Here is a 24,100-nt window from a genome sequence, read left to right on the forward strand (position 1 = left end):
GTCTGGCGGGAACGAGACCCCTGCTGCCAGACTTCTGCTTCCTTTGTGAGGAAGAGGCATTGGAGCCCAACTTTAAAGCTCTTTGGCTAGACTGGGACTCAACCTAGGAGACGTGCTCAGATGATACACACACGGCAAACACACCACACAGTGGCTCGCGGCTACCTACGGCTCCGACCTGCAAGTTGCCAAACGGGCTCAGGAAAAAGGAGACAGAAGCCCAGAAAATGCAAGTTCGGGTTCATGCCACGCAGACAGGGAAGCTGAAAAACCCAATTCCCGGTTTGGTTTTGCAAGGCAGCTGAGTTCAAACTCCCGAGGTTTAGTCAGGCGGGGAGAACGGCTCAGGCAGGGTTAGGCGGGAGGGCGGAACCAGCGGCTACTCACGGGCCTCGAGCGCTGTATCTTGGGGGGCGGCGGGCGCGTGGGAGGACGGAGTCTTTGTGGCTGCATTAAAGCGAAACTTAACACATCAGTACACATGGAGATGGTTTGATGCATTTGCACACAGGGCACATGAGAGGGAGCATCCAGTTACCCAAGCCAGACCCCAAGGAACGTCCTCGATGCCTCCTGCTCTCTCTCACCCCCATGTCAACTGGTCACCGGGTCCTGCCCGTGCATTTCTGAGGCCTGGATCACTGTAATCATTTCCCAGCAGGGTTCCCGTCTGGATCTCCTCCAGCCATTCTCCACACAGGCCAGCGGAAGCTTCTAAAATGCAATGTGACCCTGTTGCACCCAAGCCTCGAGACGTCTGCTGTCCTCCCTGCCTCCTCGGGTGACAAGGCTCTGGGCTGGCATTCCAAGTCCTCTTGGACCCAGGCTCTGTTGGGCCCCACACAGACCCCTCCCAACCTTCATCTTTGCTCACCTGGGCAGACCCTCAAATGGCCCTGGGCTCTCATGCCCTGTTTCCTGCCTGCCCCTCAGGGTGGAATGACTTACCCCATCCCAACCTGCCTGGTAAACGTCTACTTGTCATTCAAGATAGTAGGTCAGATGCCGCCTTCAATGCTCCCACTGCCCCGTGCCCCCAGCTACGTGGGACTTATCACCCAGTGTCTCCCTCCCATCAGCCCCCTGCACTATCTTTCAAATGTTCATTTCCTTGAGGGACTCATCCTTATTCCTCAGGAAAAAAAATACTTGCAAAATAAATGTCTGATGAACAAATAAAATTGTCCGAACACTTGGCTTTTGAAATTAGGAGTTGAATAAAAACCAAGAGAGCACAGGCTTCTCGGCTCTATCCTCCGACCCTTTATTTTGAAAGTCAAGCTTTGTCCTTTCAACTGCCTGCCCGTGTAGATGCCCTGACAGGTGCGGGAGATGGACAGGCAGAGTAAGGAAAGTAAGTACCCACGCGAGACCAAGACCACGAACCCTCTGCAAACCCCTCGAGGCTTCTGGGTGGTTCCTCCCCATTCAGCCACGCGGTTCACAAAGGTATGTTATTATTTGACAAAGTCTAGCCCTGTACTGCCTACTTCAGCAGCCAATGGCCACATGTGGTGAGTCTGAATTAAGATGTGCTCTAAGCATAAAATACACACTGGATTTCAGAGACTTAGTTTGAAACAAGTATGTAAAACATCTCAATAATTTTTTTATATTGGTTATATGCTGGAATAAAAATATTTTGGCCATTTGGTTAAATATTATTAATTTCATGTTTCTTTTTACTTTTTAAACGTAGCTACTAAAACATTTTGAATTCCACATGTGACTTGCATTGTGCCTCCTGTTGTGTTTCTCTCGGACAGCGCTTTAGAGTCTCACTGGGTTGGAGTGATTCTTCAGATACCAGACCTGCCCTGGCACTCACTCTCTGTACCCGACTCCTGGAGAGTAGGGGCCAGGTCTCAGGCGTCCCTGGACCCCTGCTGCCCAGCACAGCGCCTGTGGGAGAGTGGGCGGAGGGACTCGGTAGGGGACTGGAGTCCCTCACGGCACATCCAGAGCACGTCTGGAGGGAGGTACACTGTGGCCCCCAGGTTCTGTGCTGTTAGTTGGCAGTGTGGGCCACACCATGCTCACAGACCCGTCTTCAGGTGGAGGCCACCTCGGGGTGGGGATGCCACCCAGTGAGATGAGCATGGCGACCCACTAAGCCCTAGTTCTTCTACCCCCGTTTACAGGAAAAGCATGGGGCAAAAGGGGATGGAGCCTCTCAGATCACACTGCTCAGCAGGGGAAAGTAAAAGGACAGGGAGAGGGGAGCCGCCTGCACAGTGCATAGTCTGCTGCCTTATCCATACCCCCCAGCCCACCATCACATGACCCCCCCACTTCACAGCAGCTCTGCTGCTGGGCGACCCGTTCTCCAGCCCACAGTCCTCATGGCTCATTGCCTCTGACAGAGTTATTGCCACCCCTGCTGGTGGGGGTAGCAGAGCGCTCCGGGGGCGTCCCCTGGGGTCAGACAGCCTTGGACTGAACCCCAGCACCCACCTACCCTTGGGTTTCTGTAGGCCCATGATTTAATCATCTGAGCCCCCCGTTCCTCATCTGCAAATGCAGGTAATGGCCCCACCCACCCAAGGGGGCTGTCAGGAAGATTTAGAGACCATGCTGGCCATGATCGTCCCACAGGGCCATCAGTAGACGTTAGCAACTACGACTGTTAGCAAGCTCCCCCCCTCTCCGGCCTCTCCCCTCCCCATCCATCTCCACACTTGCTCCAGAGGGGACCTAAAAATAATGCACGCCCAGTCGTGTCGCTCGCCAGCTTCAATCATCTCAGTGGAAGGCCAGCGTGTCCCAGTGCATCTCAGTAGATGCATTGTATGAAGGAAGAAAAGGGGGTTCCCCAGCCAGATGAGTCTGGGAAATGCTGTCTGCTGCCTTGCTCCTTCTGGAGATTCACAATGCCAGTTGGCAAAGGCTGCCAAGTCTTGCAACAAAAAACCCACCTTCAACAGGCAAAACCCTATTAACTTTTCTTCTTCTACGTCCTATTTCTCCAATTTATTTGAACCCAGACTCACTTTCCCTATACTAGCCGTTAACAGCCCCCGGAAAATGCCACCCGAAGTGTTCAGAGCCCTCCAGACACTGGGCCCCACCCACAGACCTCTGCCGTCTCATCTCTGGTGCTTCCCCCCATTTCCCGGGGGCCCCAGCACCCCCATTCGACCCAACTCCCCCTCCAGCTCCCCCCAGGGCTTCATGTGTTCTTGTGCTTCCATGCTGGTCTCTTCGCCCGAAATACCCTTCCATTTCCTTTTGTCTCACCCTGGGTGCCTCTTATATGTCCTTTGGTGTCTGGCTCAAGCACCACCTCCCCTAGGAGGCCCTCCCTGCCCTTCCCTGCCCACGTGTATTCACAGCACACAGGCTGTCGTTCTTAGCCTCTTCATCTCATCTCTCTGTTTATCCTGGGGGCCAGCAGAGTACTGGTACGTAATAGGTGCTCAGCAAATGTTTTGGCTTTAACTTCCCAGAACATGTAGAGACTCAAAAAAAAGTTAGTTCTCCAGATTTCGTAATTAACTTATTTTCTTTTGACTGTCACCAGGAGGTGCTAGTTCTTCTGCAACTGACTTTATAAATGGTGCGAAGAGAGTAGACTCTTGATCACACCTGACCTAGAAGTGAGCAGAGTAAGTCGGGGGGAATCTGTTAGGGCCCCACCGCTGGGGTATACAGCACTTCCCACAGGGCCAGGCGCCAGTGGACATAGGCTGGAGAGAGCCGAGTATCCTGGGGACAATTAGAAGAGGCCACGGGGGTGACTGGTGGCGATCTGGGTGGGAAGAGAGGGTGAAGAAAGAAGCCAGGGAAGGATCGACACATCATTTCCCAGAACATGGCCCCAGGGCTTGGAAGCGGAGTCAAGGACTAACTGCAAGTGGGGCCTGGGGAGCTGTGGATCTGGCCAGGACACACTGGAAATCTTTTAGGTTAGCTAGGAGCACCACCTGCACCCCCCTACTCCCTGAGGGTGCAGACCTACTCTCACTCTTCTCTGCACCTCAGCCCACAGTCCAGGGCTGGTACCAGCTTGCTCAGCTCTTCCCGTGGCCCTAGGGGCAAGAAGCACATCCATCTGTGGGCGAGGAAACAGACAACAGAGAGGTAAAGTGACCCACTTATGGCCCCCAGCTGGTAATGGGGAGTGCTGGGAGCGGGTCCCGGGCCTCAACTGTGGATCCAGTGCTCTTCCCACCGCCGGAGTACGTGGAGGCAAACCCAGGAGAGCCTTAAATCGGGAGGAGCAGAGAACTGAGAGGGCCAGGGCCAGGCACCTTTGCACAGAAATCACATTGTATGTGATCCCCAATTCCCTGGATCAAAATGTGGCTACATGGACTGCTGTTTCTTAAGTGAGTTCAGAAGGCTGGGCCTTTGGCAATCTTTTGCTAAGAAGAGTTCCGTTCAACAATTCATCTGGGACTTCCTGAGCTGGGCTGGGGCTGGGGTGGGGGGGTGGGGGGATGGTGGGGGCTGGAGGTTTTGATAACCAACACATGCACCTGTTTTCCTGAAGGTCACGTCCAACTGGGGAAGCAGATTCATTCCCACAGAGTGGAAAGATTCCGCCTACATGTGTTTATGGAACAACTGCTTGGAGCCAGTGCCCACAGATTCAGAAAAAAGGATAAAATTCTTGTCCTTACGAAATGTATGGTCCGGTGGCATTTGACCTACATCACGGAAAAAAATCTTTCTTAGAGTACAAAGAGTCCTTGGCTAATTAGTAATTTGAGCTAAGACCCCCAGAAATATACTTTGGGTTAGAAAGATGTTGGTTCATGTCTTGGCTCCGTCGTTTTCTAGTTGAGCCCAATACCAGCTCTGCCACTTGGGTGAGTTATTTAAACCTAAGTCCCAGTTTACTCTTGTGTAAAACGGAAATTGCTCCTCAGTCATAAGCACCAGGGTGAGGATGCTGCAGGGGTATAATTACGGCTGGGGGGCTCTGGCCCAGCTCCCGATGATGAATGGGACCAGCCAATCCTCCGTTCCCCCGTTGGATTCACAAGCCTTCTCAGAGAAGTCCTGTGGATGTGAAGACCTTGGTTTTCCAAGCAAGTGTGTTATCAGCAAGGTACTGTTGAAGGTGACTGGATTTTAGTAATAATCCCTCTTATTTATATGATGTGTTTTCCTTTCAAAGCATTTCTGCTTCTCTTCTTTCCTTTGAGCCTCACATCCCCTAGCGAGGCAACTTAGAGGAGGGTTACGTCCCTGCTATAGTGGGGCAGAAAACAGGAGGCCCAGAGAGGTTAAGGGACTAGTACGAGGTCACACAGCTAGTGGCAGGAACTAAAACAAGCAGGTATTCTTAGTGTACTATACTATCCTTGTCAACCCAAGTTTCGAAAGTCACCTGGAATCCTTTCTGATACGGTTTTTCTAATCCATTTGAAGTTAGAATCTGTTGTTAGAGATCTGTGTCTAAGAGAAAAGGCTCGTGACAGAGTGACTCACGTCTTCCCCTTCCTTATTTGAGCAGCTCTTTCCAGGGCCTTCCAAAGAAGACATGATTCATTTGTTCATTCATTTAACCAACAGTGGCATATACACTGCACATCTCTGAGCAAGATATGGTCCTGTCCTCCAAGGGCTCCCTCTCTGATAGAAGGGGTTACAACGCAAGGGGGGACAGAGGGTTGTGGAGGTCTGTGGAGGTAAGGGGAGGATGTTCTTACTGGATGGGCGTGGTAGGGAGTTCAATTTTGCGGTACAGGGGAACCACGGTGGCCCAACATGATTAGAGCAAGGATGAATGTGAGGATAAGGCAGGCCAGGACCTTGGATGGGCTGGTGGGGGAGGGGGTCACATAATAGGGCCTTGAATATCAGGCTAAGAAAGGTGGCTTTTCTCTTGAGAGCAGCTGGGAGCGATTTAGGCAGGGAGGGACCTATCAGAGGCCTTGGTGTCCTTGGTGTTAGAAGATGGATGGGAGGAGGATGGGTGGGCTTCTAAGGACAGGCAGTCCCCCCCAGCCACAGGGCCCTGCTCAGGCCTCCATGTTGTGAACTCACCACCCCTGGCCACCTGACTACAGCAAGATGTAAACGTGAGAGGGTAAGCCCGGAAATATGATTGACACGGAAGTCCCAAAGAGGAGAGGAACTCTTTGGCCTCTGCCCGGCCCTTGGCATTTGCATCAGTCAGCCATGTGGGCCAGGTGAGTATGCTCATTGGATATGAAACCCGCATTTATGAGGACAGCATCTGATTTGCAGTTAATTTGTTGATGCAGCAAAACACATTGTTTCCAAAAGGTCAGGAGGGGAAGCCGTGTTGGAATATCAACTTAATTACCTGGGCAGCATGGATGAGCGGGTGCCCTGCACCAGGCTCTGGGGTGGAAAATGCTTGACTGACGGCACGGACCTGGGGCAGAGAGTGCAGTGTGTGCGAGGGGAGGTGGGGGGAGGTTCGCCGCACAGAGCGCAGAGCCAAAGCACCTCCTGCCCGCGTGGTCCGGCGCCTAAGCAGCTCACTTGCCAGCCAGGGGAATCCTCTGGACGGGAATGAGGGCCATTACCCCATTTCACAGATGAGGGAAGGCGAAGACTTGCCCAGGGTCATGTACAGCAGTGGACGACGAGCCTTTGGAAGAGGGTCAAAGAGCTCAAGTTAACTGTGGGCTGGGGCAGGGGTCCTGTGATGTAAGTGGGAGGGGCTGACTGTTTAGGAAGCGAAGCATGGATTGACTCAGTCCCCATGGAGGACACACCGTGGATCATCCCTTCAAGGTTACCATCAGCATCCCCATTTGGCTTCTGGGAAAGCAGGCGCAGGAAGTGGGTGGAGGAACAGGTGCTACCCAAGGCCACACAGAAGGTGAAATGTCAAAGTCAGTGGGGAGACAGGCCAGATGCCAACCAGAGCCTGGTAGCAAGGGGAAGGACGTAGAAGAACATACATGCCTGAGGCCATAGGGACCAGCCAGGTTTGCTGAAGGCAGAAGGCTATGCATGCACAGCTTGGGGTGGGGAGGCAACCTGCCTAGGGAGCCAGTCAGGGCCCCTGCACTTCCCCTTTCCGAGGGCTGGAGAAGGTGGATGTGCCTGACGGCAGCTGGAGGCATGAGAGCTGGCCTCTGAGGCTGCCCCCTAAAGCTGGGCGGGGGGGCGGGGGGGGGCGGTCCTCAGGTCCTGTGTCTGAATGGTGCTGAGTAGTCTCTTTCCCATCAGACTCTGTCTAGGTCACAAGGAGGAAGCCCTGGGGTCCCCAAAGGGGAGGGTGGACAGATGCCTGGGATTTCTCTGTCCTAGGGGTGTGACCCAAACAGATACACTGCCAGGAAGAGAGAAGGAGAAAGAGAAAATTCACAATTAAACTCTGTCACTGTTTAATGAGCAAGGAGTTCACCTGGTTAATTTTCCTGGCTAGTGGCCACATCAGTGCTCTGACCTATGCATGAAACAGCCCTGGTTGGGAGAGCAAGACAAAGCTTTCCGTGGCTTTACAGAGGTCCTCTGGGCTGAGAGCAGAGCTCCTCTACTCCTTGGGACTGGAAAGATGCTATTATGCAAGATATGGAAATAAAAGAGGGCTCCTTTTGATATGCCTCCAAAAAGGAGTGTACTGAAGCTATATTTGTGTGGAGTGTCTCCTTTAAAATGCCCAACCAGCTCTCTCAGGCACAGCTCCTACCTGTCCCCCAGCTCCTGTCATTACCTGCGATCCTCTCGTCCACCCTTGAGAGAGCTGGTCCTGCTTGTTGGGAAGATCAAATGCCTGCCTCGGCTTCGGAGTTTCAGTGAGGACGGCTGGAGAGGCCGGCCGCTGGGGTCCTGCGGCGCTCGCTCTGGGCGGGCAGTGCGGGGCAGGGCCCGGGGCCCCTAGACGGGATCCTGGCATCTTCGGGCCCTGGGCACCTGCAGAGGTAACTCTAAGCTCCAGGCTATAATCTTGGAGGACGCTTCTTGCAAGGTGGCTGAGGAAGAAGTTTCCAGCCTGTCCATACCAGGTGACAAGGAGGTGCTTCTTCATGCGAAAGGGGGGCTGGGGCAGGGGTGGTGGTGGTGTCTCATCTTGGAGCACCCTGGATGGGCCACTGTTACTCCGAATCTCCCAGTCAGTCCTAAAACTCTGGATAGAGGCTCTATCGTGATCCCCATTCTCTAGCCGGGGAAACGGAAATCTCTTGCTGAACTTCGCACGACCTAGTCAGGAAGCTGGTGGTGCTGGTCTTCAGTCTGTGGCTGTCGGGCTCCAGAGGAAGGTCTCAACGTGCCCTGTGACTCGCCGTGCAGAGGCACCATCTGTGAGGGGGCATTCGGGACCGACGGTGGCCCTCCGAGAAAAGCAGCAGCACCTGCCACTGGGTCTGTCAGCTGTCGTCTCTGGAGAGGGTATGCTTAGGATTCGGTCCCCTCAACAAGTCACCTGGCAAGGCCATTCTCTCGGGCTGGTCCTAGGCACTTTCTCCGCAGTGAGCGAGCGCAGAGCTGAAAGGCAGCTCAGCCTGGTCCCGAAGAGTGGTGCGTGCCTCCCCGATGCTGACAGGAGTAGTATTTTGTAGCGGTGCTGGTTAATTTGTAGTGGCATTTGTGGTTTGAAGCCTTGTCAAGATCCCTGATTACTTCCCGTGCAAGGAGCTTGGCTGATGGGGAAGTTCACATGCTGAACAAAAGCGGCGAGGCAGCTGTGAGGAAGGCTGTGAGGGGGCCGGGTGACCCCAGCCGCTTGGGGGACAGAGGCGGGGCGGGGGGGAGGGAGGAGGGCCAGAAGTGGGGCGGGGGAGGGGAGCCTTTTGTTTTGAGTCAGGTGCAGCTGCTCGGGTTGAATAGGTGGCATCCCACTGGCGGCCGGAGGGCGGGCACCAGATGCGGCCGCTGGCTGGGCAGGGAGCTCTGCTGACACAACCATTCTCTGCCCAGCAGAAGCTGCTGCCTACACAGCAGCCGTCGGAGGTGCTACCCAGGGTGCCTGGGTGACACTCCCAGGAGGTGGGGGATCGGAGGAGGGGCTTCCAGAAGTTGGGAGAGAGAAGGCCCTCAGATTCCAGCATGGGCTACTGTTTCCTGGCATTTGCTGTGTACCAGGTCCCGTGCTAGGAGCTCTACACGAAGGCCTCTCATGAGCTCAACAACCCTGCAGAGAAGGTAAAATCCCCGTTTGGCAGATGAAGAAACTGAGGCTACATGGCTCAGGGACTCCTCCAGGCCAGGCCTCACAGCTAACAGGTGGCAGAGCCAGGAACCAAGCCCCACTACGTCTGACCCCAACGAAGCCCACACTCCTTCCATCACACCCGATACACACACAGCAGAAGGAAGGTGCTGAAACGTATCCCCTCAAGACTGAGGGTGCTCCCCTCTCCCTGGGGAGGTCTCTCCCAACATCCTCTGAGCTTTTTATCCTGCTACGTCTGTTCTGACCACACAGAAGGGTCCATCTTTGCCACCACCTGCATTTCACCAGGCCTATGTCCTGACTCAGTGAGGGTTTGCTCAGTGCATTTAAGGGCCGGGGCCAGCTCAGCAAAACCGAGGCTAATTTATCATCTCCAGAATGATGTCCACCCCATGCAGTATGCCACTAGCAAATGAAAATAAAAATCTTCTCCTGATTTTGCAGTGGTACAGATGGGACTGCACAACAGCCTCCGGAGAGAAAGTCTGATGTCACAACAGCCTCCACACTGCTCTCCCTGCCGCCAGTGTCTCTCCGCTCCCTTGCCCCCCCATCCACCTGCAGACTGGGAAGCCGGTCACAGCCCCATACACTGCCCTTGGCAGCCTAGCCAAGGCCAGCCCTGCTCCCACCAGCCTCATGACCCACACCACCACAAGCAGCTCTTTCCGGCTGGCCCGATATAGACCCTGCCCTGTCCCTCACGTGCTCCCACTCTTCGCAATCATGTGCTCGTCCTGTGGGCACTTCTCAAGCTTGCCTACCCGATGGGTCTGCCCATCTCTCAGGTCCCTCCGTTCCCTGGAAGCCATGTTTCTCTTCCTGGCTTGACAGAGTGAGGCTTCTTTCTTCTGTCCCTCCCCTAATGACAGTGGGCCCCTCAAAGGGGGTGCTGTGTCTAGTTCACACCTGGACCCCTTGCTCCGGGCACAAGGTCCGCACGTACGTGCGAAGTACATGCTTGCCCAAGACCGTGGAACTGGCAACCAAATGATCAGGGAGGCCATCGCCCAGCATTCGACGGACCGGGACCAACCAGTCATTGTCCCTGGACGCCAGTCACTCAGTCCGTAAGGCTGGCAATATTTCTGGCATGCTTTTGATCAGGAAAAACTCCCCACCTAGAGGTATCCTGGTCCAACAGGTTGAGCCCCAGGGCCATCCCAAAAAGCAGGAGACTTTTTGAGTGGAATGCAAAAGTGGGAAGCAATAGGCAGCTTAGATGTGAAACATCCCCAAATTTCCCCAGTGTGTCTGTTAAAGAAAGACAGTCAGTTTCACTCGACAGAGGGTTTTTTTTCTTCCCTCGTAACAAATGGATGGAGAACCGGGTTTTAAAATTCCTGGACCCTGGAATACGTTTCTATCTGTGTCAAAGTCTACCCCTCCACCGCCTCAGCAGAGTTTAAAATCCTAGCTAATAGGTTAACAACTGTTTTTCTTCAGCTTCAAATGAAGAATATCAGAAGGCTGGGGGAATATGCAGCTCTCCAATTTGTACGGACTGCACACAGCTCCCCGCAATGTGTGTTTGACAGGACTGACATTTTGTACCGCTGTGAGATGGGAAAACGTGTGACATTTTTATTCATGGTGGCGTACGCCCTTGTAATGATCAGCTCTGGTCGATGTGCTTACCGCGGCAGCCCCAGAGCCCTCGGAGAACAAACAGGAACCCAAGGTGCCAGCATTCCGACTGCCTTATTAAACACCGCCAGGGTCCTAACGAAGACCAACTGCTGGAAAATCTCACTGTCAAATCCTCAAGGACATTGTCAGCGCACAGCTAACTGCATATATTTTTCATTTAAAATACTGAAATCCAGCATTGTGCCATTACGAGCAAGGGGAGGGGCGCCCACTCCAGTGGCCATTCTGTCAGCTGCTTCTTCGGAACTGCAAATGCTAGCCAGATGCCCAGTGGGGTTCACGGCTCAGAAAGGGGCAGCAGAGACAGGGAATCGCCTTTCTGAAAACCCAGCCCTACCTTCAGGGCAAAAGGCTGAAGAGTTACAGGCCTCTGGTGAGAGTCACCTGGAAAGTCAACCCACAGATTCTCTTCATAAGCCAAAGCAAATCTGCATGATTTGAAAATCCATTCCCCGCTCCCCAGCCCCCAGCCAGCCATCTTCCTGGAGGTGCACCCCATTACATCCTGCAACTTGGTGCTAATCAGCCTTCTGTTTGGCGGCAGACCTTAAGACATCTGTAGGAACACACGGCTGCGGTAGGCTTCAAACCCTGGCAGGAAAGCTGTGTGTCAGGATGCCCACCTGCGATCTCACCACTTGCCTCAATTCAAAGGCCTCGAGGTCAGTGGGCAGGAGGACTCCCTCCCTTCAGCAGTCATTTCTAATGCTGATGCACACTGATGGATGGGAGCCAATCACGTGGCCGACCCTCGGAGCCTTTCGGGTTGTTACGCTGGGTGATTTGGTTATGGCTGCAAACGTACGGATATATTTATTTTGTAAATATGTATTATTTATACAGTGCCTCTATTTCCATACTCCAGCCCTGATGCACCAAGACACGCTCTGCTATTTATTTATGGGGTCCTTGTCGCAACAGGCCTAACAAGACGCCTGTGTGTGGTTCTTGCAGGTTTGCAACAAACCGTAAGTGGTTGGCTAAACAACTGGATGCTCTCCATCCATCATGGGCAGAGGCTTGCATTTTAAGGGGCTGCCCATAAAGTTGGTTTAGCATAATACTGTACATCATCCGTGGTGGAGATGACCTGGGACACCGGAGAGCTGGCAACCCAGAGAGCAGGAGTCTTAACACTCCACACCCTGGGATGGGGGAGAGGTTGGAAGAAGCTATGGGTACCCTGGTTCCAAGACTCAGAGAAAGTAGAAAAAGGAAGGGGTTTGATAGACAGCCTTGGGACAAAAGCGGGAGAGGGTGGTCACTGTACCCTATTTCCTCCAAGCTGGCCATTCTGTCCCTCGGCAGGACCTTTCACCGTGGGCTACAGAGGGGGATGGCCGCTGGCCCTGCACACCCCAACAGGCGCTCCCGTTGTCATGGGCTGCGCCTGAAACCTCACTGGAGCATGGTGGCTGGAGGAAGAGAAATGCAGTCTGTGTTCAGCCCTCTATCATTCTAAGGGAGAATGCCAACAGCTCCCACAGAGAGGATCCAGCAGATCACCAAGTTCTGTCTCCCAGGTCTCTCTCAAATCTTTCCCTCCTCTTCACCTCAATAATGGGTCCTCGGTCAGACTCCCACTAGCTCCTGACTGCGTGTCAGCAGCCTCATTAGCAGCCTCCCTGCTTCACTTATCTACCCCTTCCTATGGTGGCCCAGCGCCAATCTTCCCAGATGCCATTCCCTCAGATACAACCCTCACTGGCTCCTTGACACCCACAAGATACATTTCAAGTTCCCCAAGACCTGGGCACTGCCTACCTCTGCAGTTTGGCTCCCAGCCCTCGCCGGTTGCCTCCTGGCCTCTTGCTTCCCCACACCAGCCCCGCTCTTCTCTGAAGAGCCAGCTTCTCCTGTCCTTTACATGTCACTCTCTTTACCTGGAATGCCCTCCTCCTCTGGCTCCACCTAATACAACTTACCTTTCAAGATCCAGCAGAAATGTCACCTCCTCTGAGAAGCCTGCCCTGGTTCCCCCAGACATCTTAGGGCCCCTCTCCAGCCAGTACACTTATGTCCGTTAGCATTTCCCTTTCTGTATGGTTTGCTGACTGTCTCTCCCAGACAATGAGTGCCATGAAGGCAGGACAACATCTTAGTCCTCTGTGACCCCAGGGCCTCGAGCAGGGCTTGGCAGCCGACATGCCTCATTATATGTTGAATAAGTGAAGGAAGGAATTAAAGAGGGCATAAAAGAAAAACTCAGAGTTCTGCCTGGCAAAAAACTTCAGGATTTTTAGTCACAAAGACAGGAGGGCGGCAGGGGAAGAATTCTTAGCTGGTCATCATGGCTTGGGAGAATGAAAGTGTCTGGTAGACAGCCCTGGGACAGAAGCTTCCCTCCCGCCCCCCCTCTCACCCCCCCAATCTGCAGAGAGAACATCCCCTGGTTAGCACACCTGGAGAGTCCTTGTCTCCTGGCTTCTGCTGACTACTTTATCCCACCTGGCCTCTCAAGGCACCGTCTTGCCAAAATCCAACCTACTGTCCGTCTGCAAACATTTACTATCTACTACTCTCTGGCAAGTGCAAACTGGGATCCACCTAGAAGGAGTTTGGGACTGGGGCATGCCGGGGAAGGCCAAGGAGGTAGCTGTAACCATGGAACCATAAGGCTGATGGGCAGCAAATTCTCAGAAATTCAGTTTCAACTGCTTCCAGGCAATGTTAATCCCCTACCACACTTTGCATTTCAAGTGGGATATAATCAACAATCCCCCGGGAGCAGGCCCTTTTATATATTCTGTTTTCATACTTTTATTACATTTTAAAAATCTCTGCAGTATAAACAAACAAATGCGATACAATATTCCAGAAGACATGGACCGAAGCAGACTGACAATGGGCAAAACAACAACCTAAATCAGGGACATGGTCCGTGCGATCTCAGATCAAGTGCGCAGGAGGCTGCCATGCGGCCTTTGCTGTGACGCTGCTCCAGGGTCGGGGGAGCTGGAGGTCGGGTAGGAGAAGCCAGGGCTTTGAATTGGAATCCGCCCGACCAGCCAGGGGATTAGAGCGAGGGCTCTGGCCCTCCTGAAAAGCGGGGCAGTCTAGACCCTAGGGCACCAGTCTGGGCAAGGTCCTGCGAGACAATGCAAGCACCTACTGGGCACCTTGCCCCACACCTGGCAGGTACCAGGAGGGCAGCACTGTTGCTCCTTTTGCACATAACCCCCGCCCCCCCGTCACCAAGGTGTTAAGGAATCTGGGACTCCGTAGGTTTATTTTGGGGAGAAAGCCAAATCCCAAATCCAGGCAGTGGCCGTGAGCTTTAGCCAGGAGTGAGGAAGAGGCAGAATAGAGTGACCGTGACCGCAGCCATCCTATGCCACATTGCTGGAGTCTAAGCGGGTCCCAAACCACCGGCAGCTACCACCAGATGCCTCAGGAACCAGGCGTAAATGATGAGGAGGGTCTGATGAGAGGGGCAGACTGACGGGAGAGCCTGGTCCCCAGCAACAGATAGACCTGGTTTAGAATTCTTGCTCTGCCACTTACTGTGTGACCTTGGGAAAGATACAACCTCTCTGAGCACTGGCTTTCTGGAGATAATAGCAACTGCATGAATCTTATAAGATTGTGGAGAAGATTAAGTGAGGTGACGCCTGTCAGAGGCCTGAGTCCCACACCATCGGTCCACCTTATAATGAAAACCAACCCAATCCATCTGACCCCTCCTTCCAGTGCCACCGCTCGGTTAGTCCCCGTCATCCCTTCCCTCCAGGCACGGCCAGGTTAATAATTCACCTAGTGCACATGCGTGCTTAGGGATTGCTGGGGGACAACATGACAGGCAGCTCCTGGCACAGCCCCCTTATAGCCATGGGGTGGGGACTCCCTGCACGGCCCCTGACACCGAGCTGATTCTCCTAGAGGATCTTGCTTGTGGGATATAATTTATTTTCAATATTTTATGTTTTATTTCCCCTTCCCTACTGTGATAAACTGCCCACCTCTGGCACAGAGAATTCTAATCTGAGAAAATGCCTCCTCTGGTCTCGCCGAATCAGATTTCCTGCTCTTGTCCTGCTGGGCTGCATATCTCCCTGGCAGGGAGCTGGATTCGGAGCTGCTCCAGCACAGACCTTAAAAGAAATGCTGTTTTTAGGCTCTGGTCAGTCCCCCAGCAAAGAGGCCCCGCTGTCACGCGGCTGAGCATGCTTAGACTCGGGGGACGCAGGAGGCCTGTCGCTCAGGCACGGCACCGCACGTGGGGGTTTAAAAGGGAACACAGGCCCTGCGGAACACCAGCCACCCCTGTTTTTGGTTCCTCCCGCTCTGCTGAACTGACTGACTGCTCAAGGAGTGCGCGCACTTTTCCCACCTCTTCCTGAGATTCGCCGCCTTTCGTGTATTCACGCACTCACCACTTGGTCATTCCCCAAACTCTGCCTGGGCAAGTCATCTGTGCCAGGCCCTGTGAGACTGCCAAGGTCACAGAGCTGAGGCTGATACTGCCCCTGTCTCGGGACAGTGTGTCAGGCGAGGGGATTGTGCTCTGCTTGGAAGTGGCAGGGAGGGCTTCTGTGGGAAGGGGCGCTTGAGGTGGCCCCGACAGGTTGAGGGGCTTTTGTCAGGAGGAACAGAAGAGGAAGGATATCCCTGGCAGAGGATAGGGTAGGAGCTGATTCATGGAGGCCGCCCCCCTCCCCTAGCCCCCAGCATGGGGTCTGGCCTGGGGCAGATGCCCACGAAGAGCAGTGCGATGAATGAGTACAAATTGTGTGCTGGGGACAAAAGGATGGGACTCTGTTGGCGGGGGGAGGCACTTAGCAGAGTCTTACAAGGTGATAAGCACTGGCCTTGGCCTTGAAGTAGAGGACTTGGCAGGTACCTCCAGCCCAAAAAGGGTGTCGGCAGGGGGGCTTGGGAGGGGGTGACTCTGGCAGGGCCCTAAGATTTGGTTAAGTTCTCTGACTACCAGGCAAGTCCATGATCGGAGAGGGAACCCAGGGGATGGTCCCACACTCTGGAGGACTGAAGGGCCGGCCATCTCAGTGCTTGCCGATGTTTTCTGAGACCCCTGTGCCTCACAGACCGGTTGAGGAGAGCAACACACGACCCCGGAAATAGAGGGATGTAGGGGTCCAGTGGGCTGATGTCCTGGCAGAATTGGGGTGGGGCAGCTCTGGGGATGGTCAACGACACACTAAGACATGGGGGTGAGAGAAGCTCATGAACCAGGAATGAGTTCGAAGTGGATACTGGGGCCACCAGAACAAAGGTGCTGTGTTCTCAGCACAGAGGTGGGGTACAAGCCAAGCTCTAGTCATAAGCAACATGGCTTTGAATCCTGGCTATTGTACCAAGCCTCTATCCTGTCTCTGGCCGGTGTCCCCCTCTGCAAAGGGAGAGGCTACCTGAGGCTCCCCTGGGTGGCTGAAAGGACTAAGTGGGCTAACCTCTGGGAACTGCCTAGCATGGCACCCGGCATTGGAATACGTTTCTCTGGGTCTCAGAGTAGTGCCTGGCACGCGGTGAGCAAGTCGTGCTCACACTCCTCCCACGACTGCCCTTACACCATCCAATGCCTAGTGTATAACAGGTGCTCAGACTGGTGCTGAAGTGCTCAAAAGTCCTGGGGGTGGTGGTCAGGGAGGGAGTGGACCCCGGCCCCTGGCCCTGCAGCCATCCTCACCTGTGCTGAATGGGGCCCAGGTGCTGTAGCTTAGGCAGCACATTGCTTGTGAACCTGGATTTTCTCTTGGCCGCTGACACCTCCCAGCCCTTCTGTGGTGCGTCCGGAAATCCACCCCCCAGTGCTGAACTGTCCGGCTTTCTCAAGCTCCCGGGGATGACAGGAATAGTATCTGAGAAAGCTTAACCAGAATTCTCCGGAATTTTCCACTTGTTACAAATTTCCAGAATCTGAGTTCTCTCTTTGACTGGCAAGTGTTCCTTCCCAAATCGAACATGTGTGCTCAGAGGAGCAAACCCTGGCCTTGTTAACCTCCCATTGGAAAGCTGTCTCTGGGCTAGCCTAGGCTCTGAAAAAGTGAGTCCACATGGAAAGACAGGCCCGCCAGTCACCCTCCCCAGGCAGACCTGACAAAGCCACCAGCAATTAGGGACCTTGCTGCTTTTGGAATGGCAGTGAATGAGTCAGAACGACTTGGAAGAGCCACCCCACCAGGACTGAAGGCAGAATGGCCCGTGGTCACACTGCAGGCTGGTACAAAAGCTGGACTGGAGCCAGAGGGGCTGGACTGGGGGGCCACACAGTAGCACCTGCCTTCTCACGCACAGACAGGGCTGAGAGAGCAGAAAGAGGGGTGATGGAAAAGGGAAAACAGGATGTGGAAGTAACAGGGTTTGAAAGAGCAGCTCTGCTTTGTGGACTGCGAAAGCATGGCTGATGAGTTAGACCAAGAAAATGACTTTGGACCGCAGACCACAATGCTCGCCAGCTCCTCACACCTGGTGCCCCAACGTGCCCCATGGCCTCTCGGGCTCAGTCTCCTAGTCAGCCAGGAGCTCGGGCATCTGCTCCTTCCAGCGCCATCTCCTGGCCATGCTGTTAGCCCCTCACCCTCTGCTCCGTGATGCAAGCCAGAGCTGTGGGGACGCAGGTCAGGGACCAGTGTGCAGAGGCAGGCGGGCGGCCGCTGAGGGGTGTGTGTTCTGACAGCCATGACGACAGTCGTGTGTCGGGCTGCCAGGCCGGCTGGGGCGGCTGGGTCAGTGGGTGACAGACAGCTGGCCCTTCTCCACACCTCCCGCCCCCGCCAGAGAAATACACGTATTTACCGAGGGCCTATGTGTGGCACTTAGCTGAACAGACTCACTGAACCCTTACAACAAATCAGGACATGGGTTCGATTATCCCCACTCCCAAGATGGGGAAACTGATTTCACTGAGGCTAGTTAGTGACGGCTAGATAGTAACAGAGCTCAAATTTAATTCCACAGCTGCCTGATGCTAAACCCTGTGCTCTGTCCCCTCTCCCACATTGCCCCCCAGCAACCGATCAGCATCTGCCTTTTCAGTAGTTACATTTTTGTGGGGGACAAGGGCTGTATTTGCTTTTTCTCTCTGTCTCCATGAATGGGTGGTGTGTACGTGTGTGCACACCCACATAATATTTTGACCACACCACTTGAGAGCAAGTTTCAGGTGTCCTGGTACGTTGCCCCTAAATGATTCAGTGTGCATTTCCTAGGAATAAAGATAACCCCCCATAAAGCATGATATTAACAATAATTCCATCATATAGACTAACATCCTAGTCCATCTTCAAATCTGCCAACTTCCCCAGGAATGTCTTTAAAGCTTAAAAAAAAAACAAAACAAAAAACCTACCATAATCTAAGTTAAGTTCAAACTTTGCATTTGGTCACGCAGCTTAGTCTTTTATAGACAAAGTCTTTGCTTTATACAATATAATTCAAGGGACGTCAGGCTTTTCCTTCCCTTGCCTGCTCTCTCCCTCGCTCCCCTGCTCCCTAGGTCAACCCATCCTGGGGACGGGGGGTGGGTACCCAAGTACTTTGCTTCTTTCCCCTTCCTCCCTTTCCTGAGGCATACAGGACTAGACCTTGGGAGTTCATAAAAACACAAACGAAGAGGATCTAAATTCCTATAATACAAAGCTGTTTCTACTTGGAAATAAAACCCTTATTTATGGAAAGTGATTTGGAAGTAGTTTTTGGCCACTAATGGAATATTCATTTTTCTTCTTCACATGAACAGAATTATAAGCATAGCAACTGAAATAAAACCAAATAACTGGCTGGACACACAGCGAGTACTTAAACAATAATCAATCAATTATTAATCAATTTAAAAATCCACATCAATAATAAAATCTTAAGACGTTTACTGCCTGCCAGTTCAGCACCAGGGCTTGTGGCAGACTTTCCAGAGGCTCATATTCTCACAGGGGAGGACAAGCATTAAAGAAATAATTACGAGGCTGTGTGAGACGCACTGCATGTGCCAAGTTCTAAGGGCAGCATAAAGACAGGAGCAGCTAACTCTCCCCAGGGGAGTCAGGGGATTTACAAAAGGGACCTGCTCTGAGGGCAGACAGGTAGACCATGGAGGACCTTGTGTGCCAAGCCAAGGATGAAGAGGGAATGTTTGGGGGTGGGGAGGAGCAGGGAGGTGACAAGGCCACTTGTGGATGCCTCAAGTGGACCCTGCAAGGCCATGTGGGGTATGTAGTCGGGTTAAGTCTGGAGGCCAGAGGCCAGTCAGGAGACTGTGGAACCATCCAGCTGAGTGACAACACAGCTTGAACCAAAGCTGTGAGGGAGGCCATAGAGAGGAGAGGGACTGAGCAGTGTCCAGGAGGCGGAAGGGAGAGGCCACGAGGTGAGAGTGAGTACACCCAGGCTTCTGGAGAGACAGCGGCGCCATTCACTGAGGTGGAGATGGCAGGAGAGGAGAGAGTTTGGCGGGGAGTGTATGTTCAGATTGGAGGCTTGGGGTTTGAGGTGTCTGGGGAACACGGGAGCATCTGTTGGAGATATGTGGGAGGCAATGGCTAAACTGAAGGGAATCGTGTGTGACTTCCAAGCTCAATGGGGCAGAAGGGGTTTCTCAGGGCACTCGGAGCCAAGGGTGCTGAGAAGGCATTTGCTGGCTGGGCAGCTTTTCCAGCCTAGTGCGAGACTGGCACTAAATGACCGAGCTCATGCTTGTCAAGCCAGATCTCTCCATATGCACAGACGAGCAGGCAGCCATATTCCAAGAGCTGTTCCTGGGGGTGTATCCAAACCCCTCTGTCCCAGATCTCTGGAAGACATGACAGTGCTTAGTTTGGGCTTCGGTTTAACTGGCTTTTCAAACTTTATGTTAAAGAGATTTAGAAACCTTGGCTCAGTTGGGAGAATGTACTTTTTGGAAGCTACCAGATTGGAAGGCAGGCAGTTAATTCGTTTGCAGGATCAATCATCTGGAGGGAACACATGAAGGGGGCCCTGTGGGGTTTACCCTGATGTTCTCAGGGGAGCCCTGTCCTCCCACTTCCTGAGAAGTTCTGGCCCCTGGCCAGGCACACAGCACTGCCAGTGTGTGAGCAGGACCAGAGCCCAGTCACGGGCTCCCAAGGTCAGTCGGGTGCCCCTTGGCCAGGGTGGGGGGCCGAGAGGCAGAGGTGCTGCTCGCCGCGTGGTGTCAATTCGCTACTAGTTCAAGCGCACGTCTTCCACGCCTATTTCCTCGTTTGTACAATGGGTATTGTGCTTTCTTCCCTACCAGCTGGTAAAGACTCAGCGAAATAAGCACAGATGTAAAAGCACCTAGTGGCCTGCCCACCTTATTAGACACGGGGAGCAAAGCAGTTTCCATGGAGGGGCCACCTCCGCTGATTTCCCTGAAGAAGGGGTCAAGGCAAGATGTTCTGGCTGAGGGGTGAGTGGAGGACACTGCTTCTTCACCCCTCCACACCTCCAGAGAGGAAGGAATGTCCACTCCCCTTCCCAGGAGAGAAAAACACGGGGGGTGGGGATCCTTAGCTTCTCTCTGAACCCCCTTGCTCACTCCTGCTAGACAGAGAGTGCTTCCCTCGGGGTTGGGGAGAAGAACTGACCATGCTCCGGGTTCCACGCGCCCTCGCGGCGCCCTCCTGCGGAGCAGCCCGTCCACAGGCCCCGCTGGGTGCTGCCTGCAATCGTCCCCTTCTCCTGTGCGGGGTAGCTCCGTCTTTTTAATTCTGAAGTGAAGTTTTAGCAAGCCCATCTGGCCTCAGGTCTAAAACAGTATTCTCCTTTCAGCCTTATCAGTAAAAAAGCTGGCATTTTTATCTCATTTGACTATCTCCTGGGCCTTATTTCTCAACTATTCCGAACTTGGGAGGGGAAAAAAAAGAGTTATTTAAAGCCTCTCTAAACCTAAATACTTTCCAAGGTAGGAACAGGCATTCTCAAGTTATTTGAGATTTTTGAACGCTTTAAAGAAACTGTCCAGGCTAAGGATGCAGAGGCTCCCTAAAAATCCATTTACTTTGCTCTTGCCTGGAACCATCCACAGGGCTCATCAGGAGCGCTGAGTGGTGATACGTGTGCCTGCTTTAGAAAACAAATGAACTGTTCGTGAGTTCAGTCTGTTGACAAAATATTTTTTAATTACAGGGCCCAACTTGGACTGCGGTGAGTGGTCCTGGGGGTGAAGAGGTGGCCTCTCTGGGGCCCTGAGTGCCCCGAGCTCACCTCACTTCTGTTCTCATCACTCTGGGTTGGACTGTCCATTTGCTAGTCCATCTCCCTCATTACACCCCATAAGGACTTTTTTTTTTTTTTTTAAACACATGGTAGATCTCAGTACATGGATGAACAGATGCATAATTAAATGGAGGGATGGTCATAGCCTCAAAGGAGGAAGCTGCAGTGAGGCCGAGAGGCAGGAGAGCACCTTCTCTCCCCTGGCAGAGGCAGCTCTGGCCAGCGCCCAGCACGGTTGCGTCTGAGGGCTCCACACAGGCCTCCTCCGGCTCCCTGCCACCCCACCCTGTGTCCACGCGAAGGTCCCCTGGCTGGCTACATGGAGTACTCCTGGAATGTAATAACCACCTCAACAGTATTCTGTTCCCGCTGGAAAGCTAAGTGTTCTTAAAGAATGGGATCCACAGAAATGCAAACCCAAGGCAAAATCTTTCTGAGGTTAGCGTCACTGTCTGGCTAGTTCAAATGATTTTGCGGGGACCCACTGGCTTTAACAGACATCAAACAGCTGAAATCCCTGCTTGGTGAGGGAGCTGGAGTGGGCTCTGTAGTTGGGCTGTCCTAGGTTTTTTTGTGCTGGCACTGTGGCCCTGGCCAGGTCCCTTCAGGTCCCTGGGCTCTAGCTCCGGGTCTCTAAAATGTGGCTAATGGCCCCTTCCTCAAAAGGCTAAGGCAGAGATGACATGCTTCCCCAAAACAGAATGCATACTGTTGGGGCCACATGAGTGGTGCAGGCGATGTATGGACTGACACTTAAAAAGATTTTTTTGATATGCCTTAGGAAAAAAACGGGACTAGGACGTCAGACCTGTGATTCTGTCAACGTCATTACTTAAGATGAGGCTAAAGCTGGTACGGATGTCAGGTCTGAGTCTATTTAAAGAAAAACAGCAAGGAAAAGAATAGCACAGATGGTAGGAGGGTGTGGCAAAAATTTTTTGAAATGGAACTCAAAAGACTGTTCTTTGAGGAGAAAAGAAAGTCCCTAAAACTTATCCTTGCCAGTAGTAGGTGCTCTAGAAACACTGCTGGTTCTGGTCACAGACCCAGCAAACCGGGCAGGCGCCAGGGAAAAGCACCAAAGGACAACCCCGCACGGGGACGAAGCCGGAAAGAGTTAAAAGAAAGGGGTCTGCGGTTTCCCTGGCCCATCCCCCCTGCAGCTAATCTGTCACCTAATGAAGAAGCGGCCGGCACAAGTGAGCTAGCTGGCAGTTCACTTACAGCAAACTGATTAAGAATGTTCAACCAACAGCAGACTGTAGACCTTTCCAGAGAAAATAAATAGAGTGTAGACTGTATGCAAATGTGTTTGTCACTTTGACAGCACGTCTCAATTAAGGCATCTTGCGGCTGTGGGTAGGCTCTGCGGTTGCAGCTGTGAGGGAGAGCCCGCTGCATGGCTGATACTTGGGGCTTGACCTTAATCCGCATGCACGCATTAAAAAAAAAAAATCCTGCCTTCCTGTACACTTGCATAATGCTCGCAGCCACGTGAGGGAAGTGACAAACGGGGAGAAAAAGCCACTTTCATCCTCTCCAGTTTACAGACCTGTGAAGGCACAGACAGCTCTTATTTCAACAGAGTTTGGGGTGGCTTTTTTAATTGTTTATCCCCCACCCGCACACACACACTCTTATTCTGCATTTAGCTGGGAATGACATTAAAGCATCTCTGCTTCTTGCTGAAATGGAAAGAAGGTTTTTCTCCATTTCAAACAGGGCCTCCTTTTTTGTGTTTCGAAAATGGAATGTTTAACACCATGAAATCCCTCTCCCCCGCCCCCTCTTTCTCTGTAATGGGCTTCAAACTCCAGCGAGGGGCTCTTTTCATGGGAAGGTTAGTGTGTGCAGGAATGAGGACAAAGGAAAGCAGGAAGCTGGCTCTGGAATGCCATGCTGGTTACAACGGGGGCTGTGCTTTCAGCAAACTCCGCCAGGAAACTGGGGTGCAGATTTCTCCAACAGGGCCTGAGCCCCAGAGGAGGCAGCTCTTCAGGGGTGGAAACACACCACCAGCGGAAGAGAAGCATTAACCAAGTGAGCCCTGCCCCGAGAATGCTCCTTTCTCGCACTACATTTCAATTTTTATAACGTCCTTTTTAAGTGTAAAATCCGAAAAAGGGACGAACCTCCCCAAGTTTAAGATGTAGTAATGTATGATCTGAAAATACTGATTACAGAAGAAGATTCTTAAGTCAACAAACTCACCCCTTACCATAATAACCCAGAGCAACCATTTCATTAATTCTCTTCATTTTTAAAGAGCTCAATGCCGGTACACAGTAGGCACTTGATAAATGTCTGTTAAAAACAGGGCATTTAAAATGTATGTTTCTAGAGCCTTTATGTGATGAAAAAGCAATCGTATTTAAGATAAAATCATAAAGATGATTTTAATGATGCTCCATCTAATAAATGGCTCAAGAATCAAGTGATTTAAAAATAAGTAACCTTGCAAATTGTTGTCACAGTCACATCTTGCTGAGAACCATTTTTCACAAACTAAATAATTATGACTTTTGCTCATCAAGAGAGTCAATTCAAGAGAAACGGGAGAGTGTACAATCTTCTTCAGCTAAAAATACAACCACTGCATGGAAATAGATTTAAAAATTCAGTTTCTATACAGAATACGATGTTTTACTTAAGGGGGAAAAAAAATCAAACGAATAGACAATTTTTCAAATGCTCGGGTCATCAAAAATAGTTGGTGAAAGAATCGGATCTCTGGAATAGTAGCGCGGGTGTTTACTCTGAGAAGCACGACTCCCGATATTGATTTTCAGGAAGTACATTAATAAAGAACTCCTAATTGATTTTTTTTTAAGACTTCGCTTGTTGCCTTTTATTTGAAGGTGCAAAGAAGGGCCTGGGATGCTAAGTGTTCTAATGAGATGCTTAGCTAACGGAGGCGCCTTCAGCGGAGTGCCTTGGAGTGGGGGAGGCGGCAGCCGCATTTAATGACTTCATTCAAGAGCTGAGCTCGTTTATGACCAGAGCCATGCTGGCTCCTCAAAATTTTTGAAAAATTTCCCTTCAAACCACATTTGTACCAAATAAACATTCAAAGATGTGCAAAGCTCCATGGAGTGGTTTTGCCAAAGAGAGCGGAAACGAAAAGCCTGTCTGCCGCAGTGCTCTAGCTTCTGCTAAAAAAAAAAACAAAACAAGACC

General features: G+C 52.3%; 1 protein-coding gene across 12 annotated transcripts in view; it reads right to left on the reverse strand.

The window, feature by feature from the left end:
* Window positions 1-24,100, reverse strand: part of DENND1A (DENN domain containing 1A) — a 489,873-nt gene that overhangs the window by 25,863 nt on the left and 439,910 nt on the right. For 9 of the 12 annotated variants that reach the window (XM_081803556.1, XM_081803552.1, XM_081803550.1 and 6 more), the window contains one exon: window positions 388-447. The exons of the other annotated variants lie outside the window; for them this stretch is intronic. In XM_081803556.1, the coding sequence (XP_081659682.1) occupies window positions 388-447 (60 nt within the window). The remainder of the gene's footprint in view (window positions 1-387; window positions 448-24,100) is intronic. 12 annotated transcript variants of the gene reach the window in all.

This window comes from Leptonychotes weddellii, chromosome 14 (genome assembly GCF_054177405.1).
Source record: "Leptonychotes weddellii isolate Sample4059 chromosome 14, ASM5417740v2, whole genome shotgun sequence".
Lineage (NCBI taxonomy): Eukaryota > Metazoa > Chordata > Mammalia > Carnivora > Phocidae > Leptonychotes > Leptonychotes weddellii.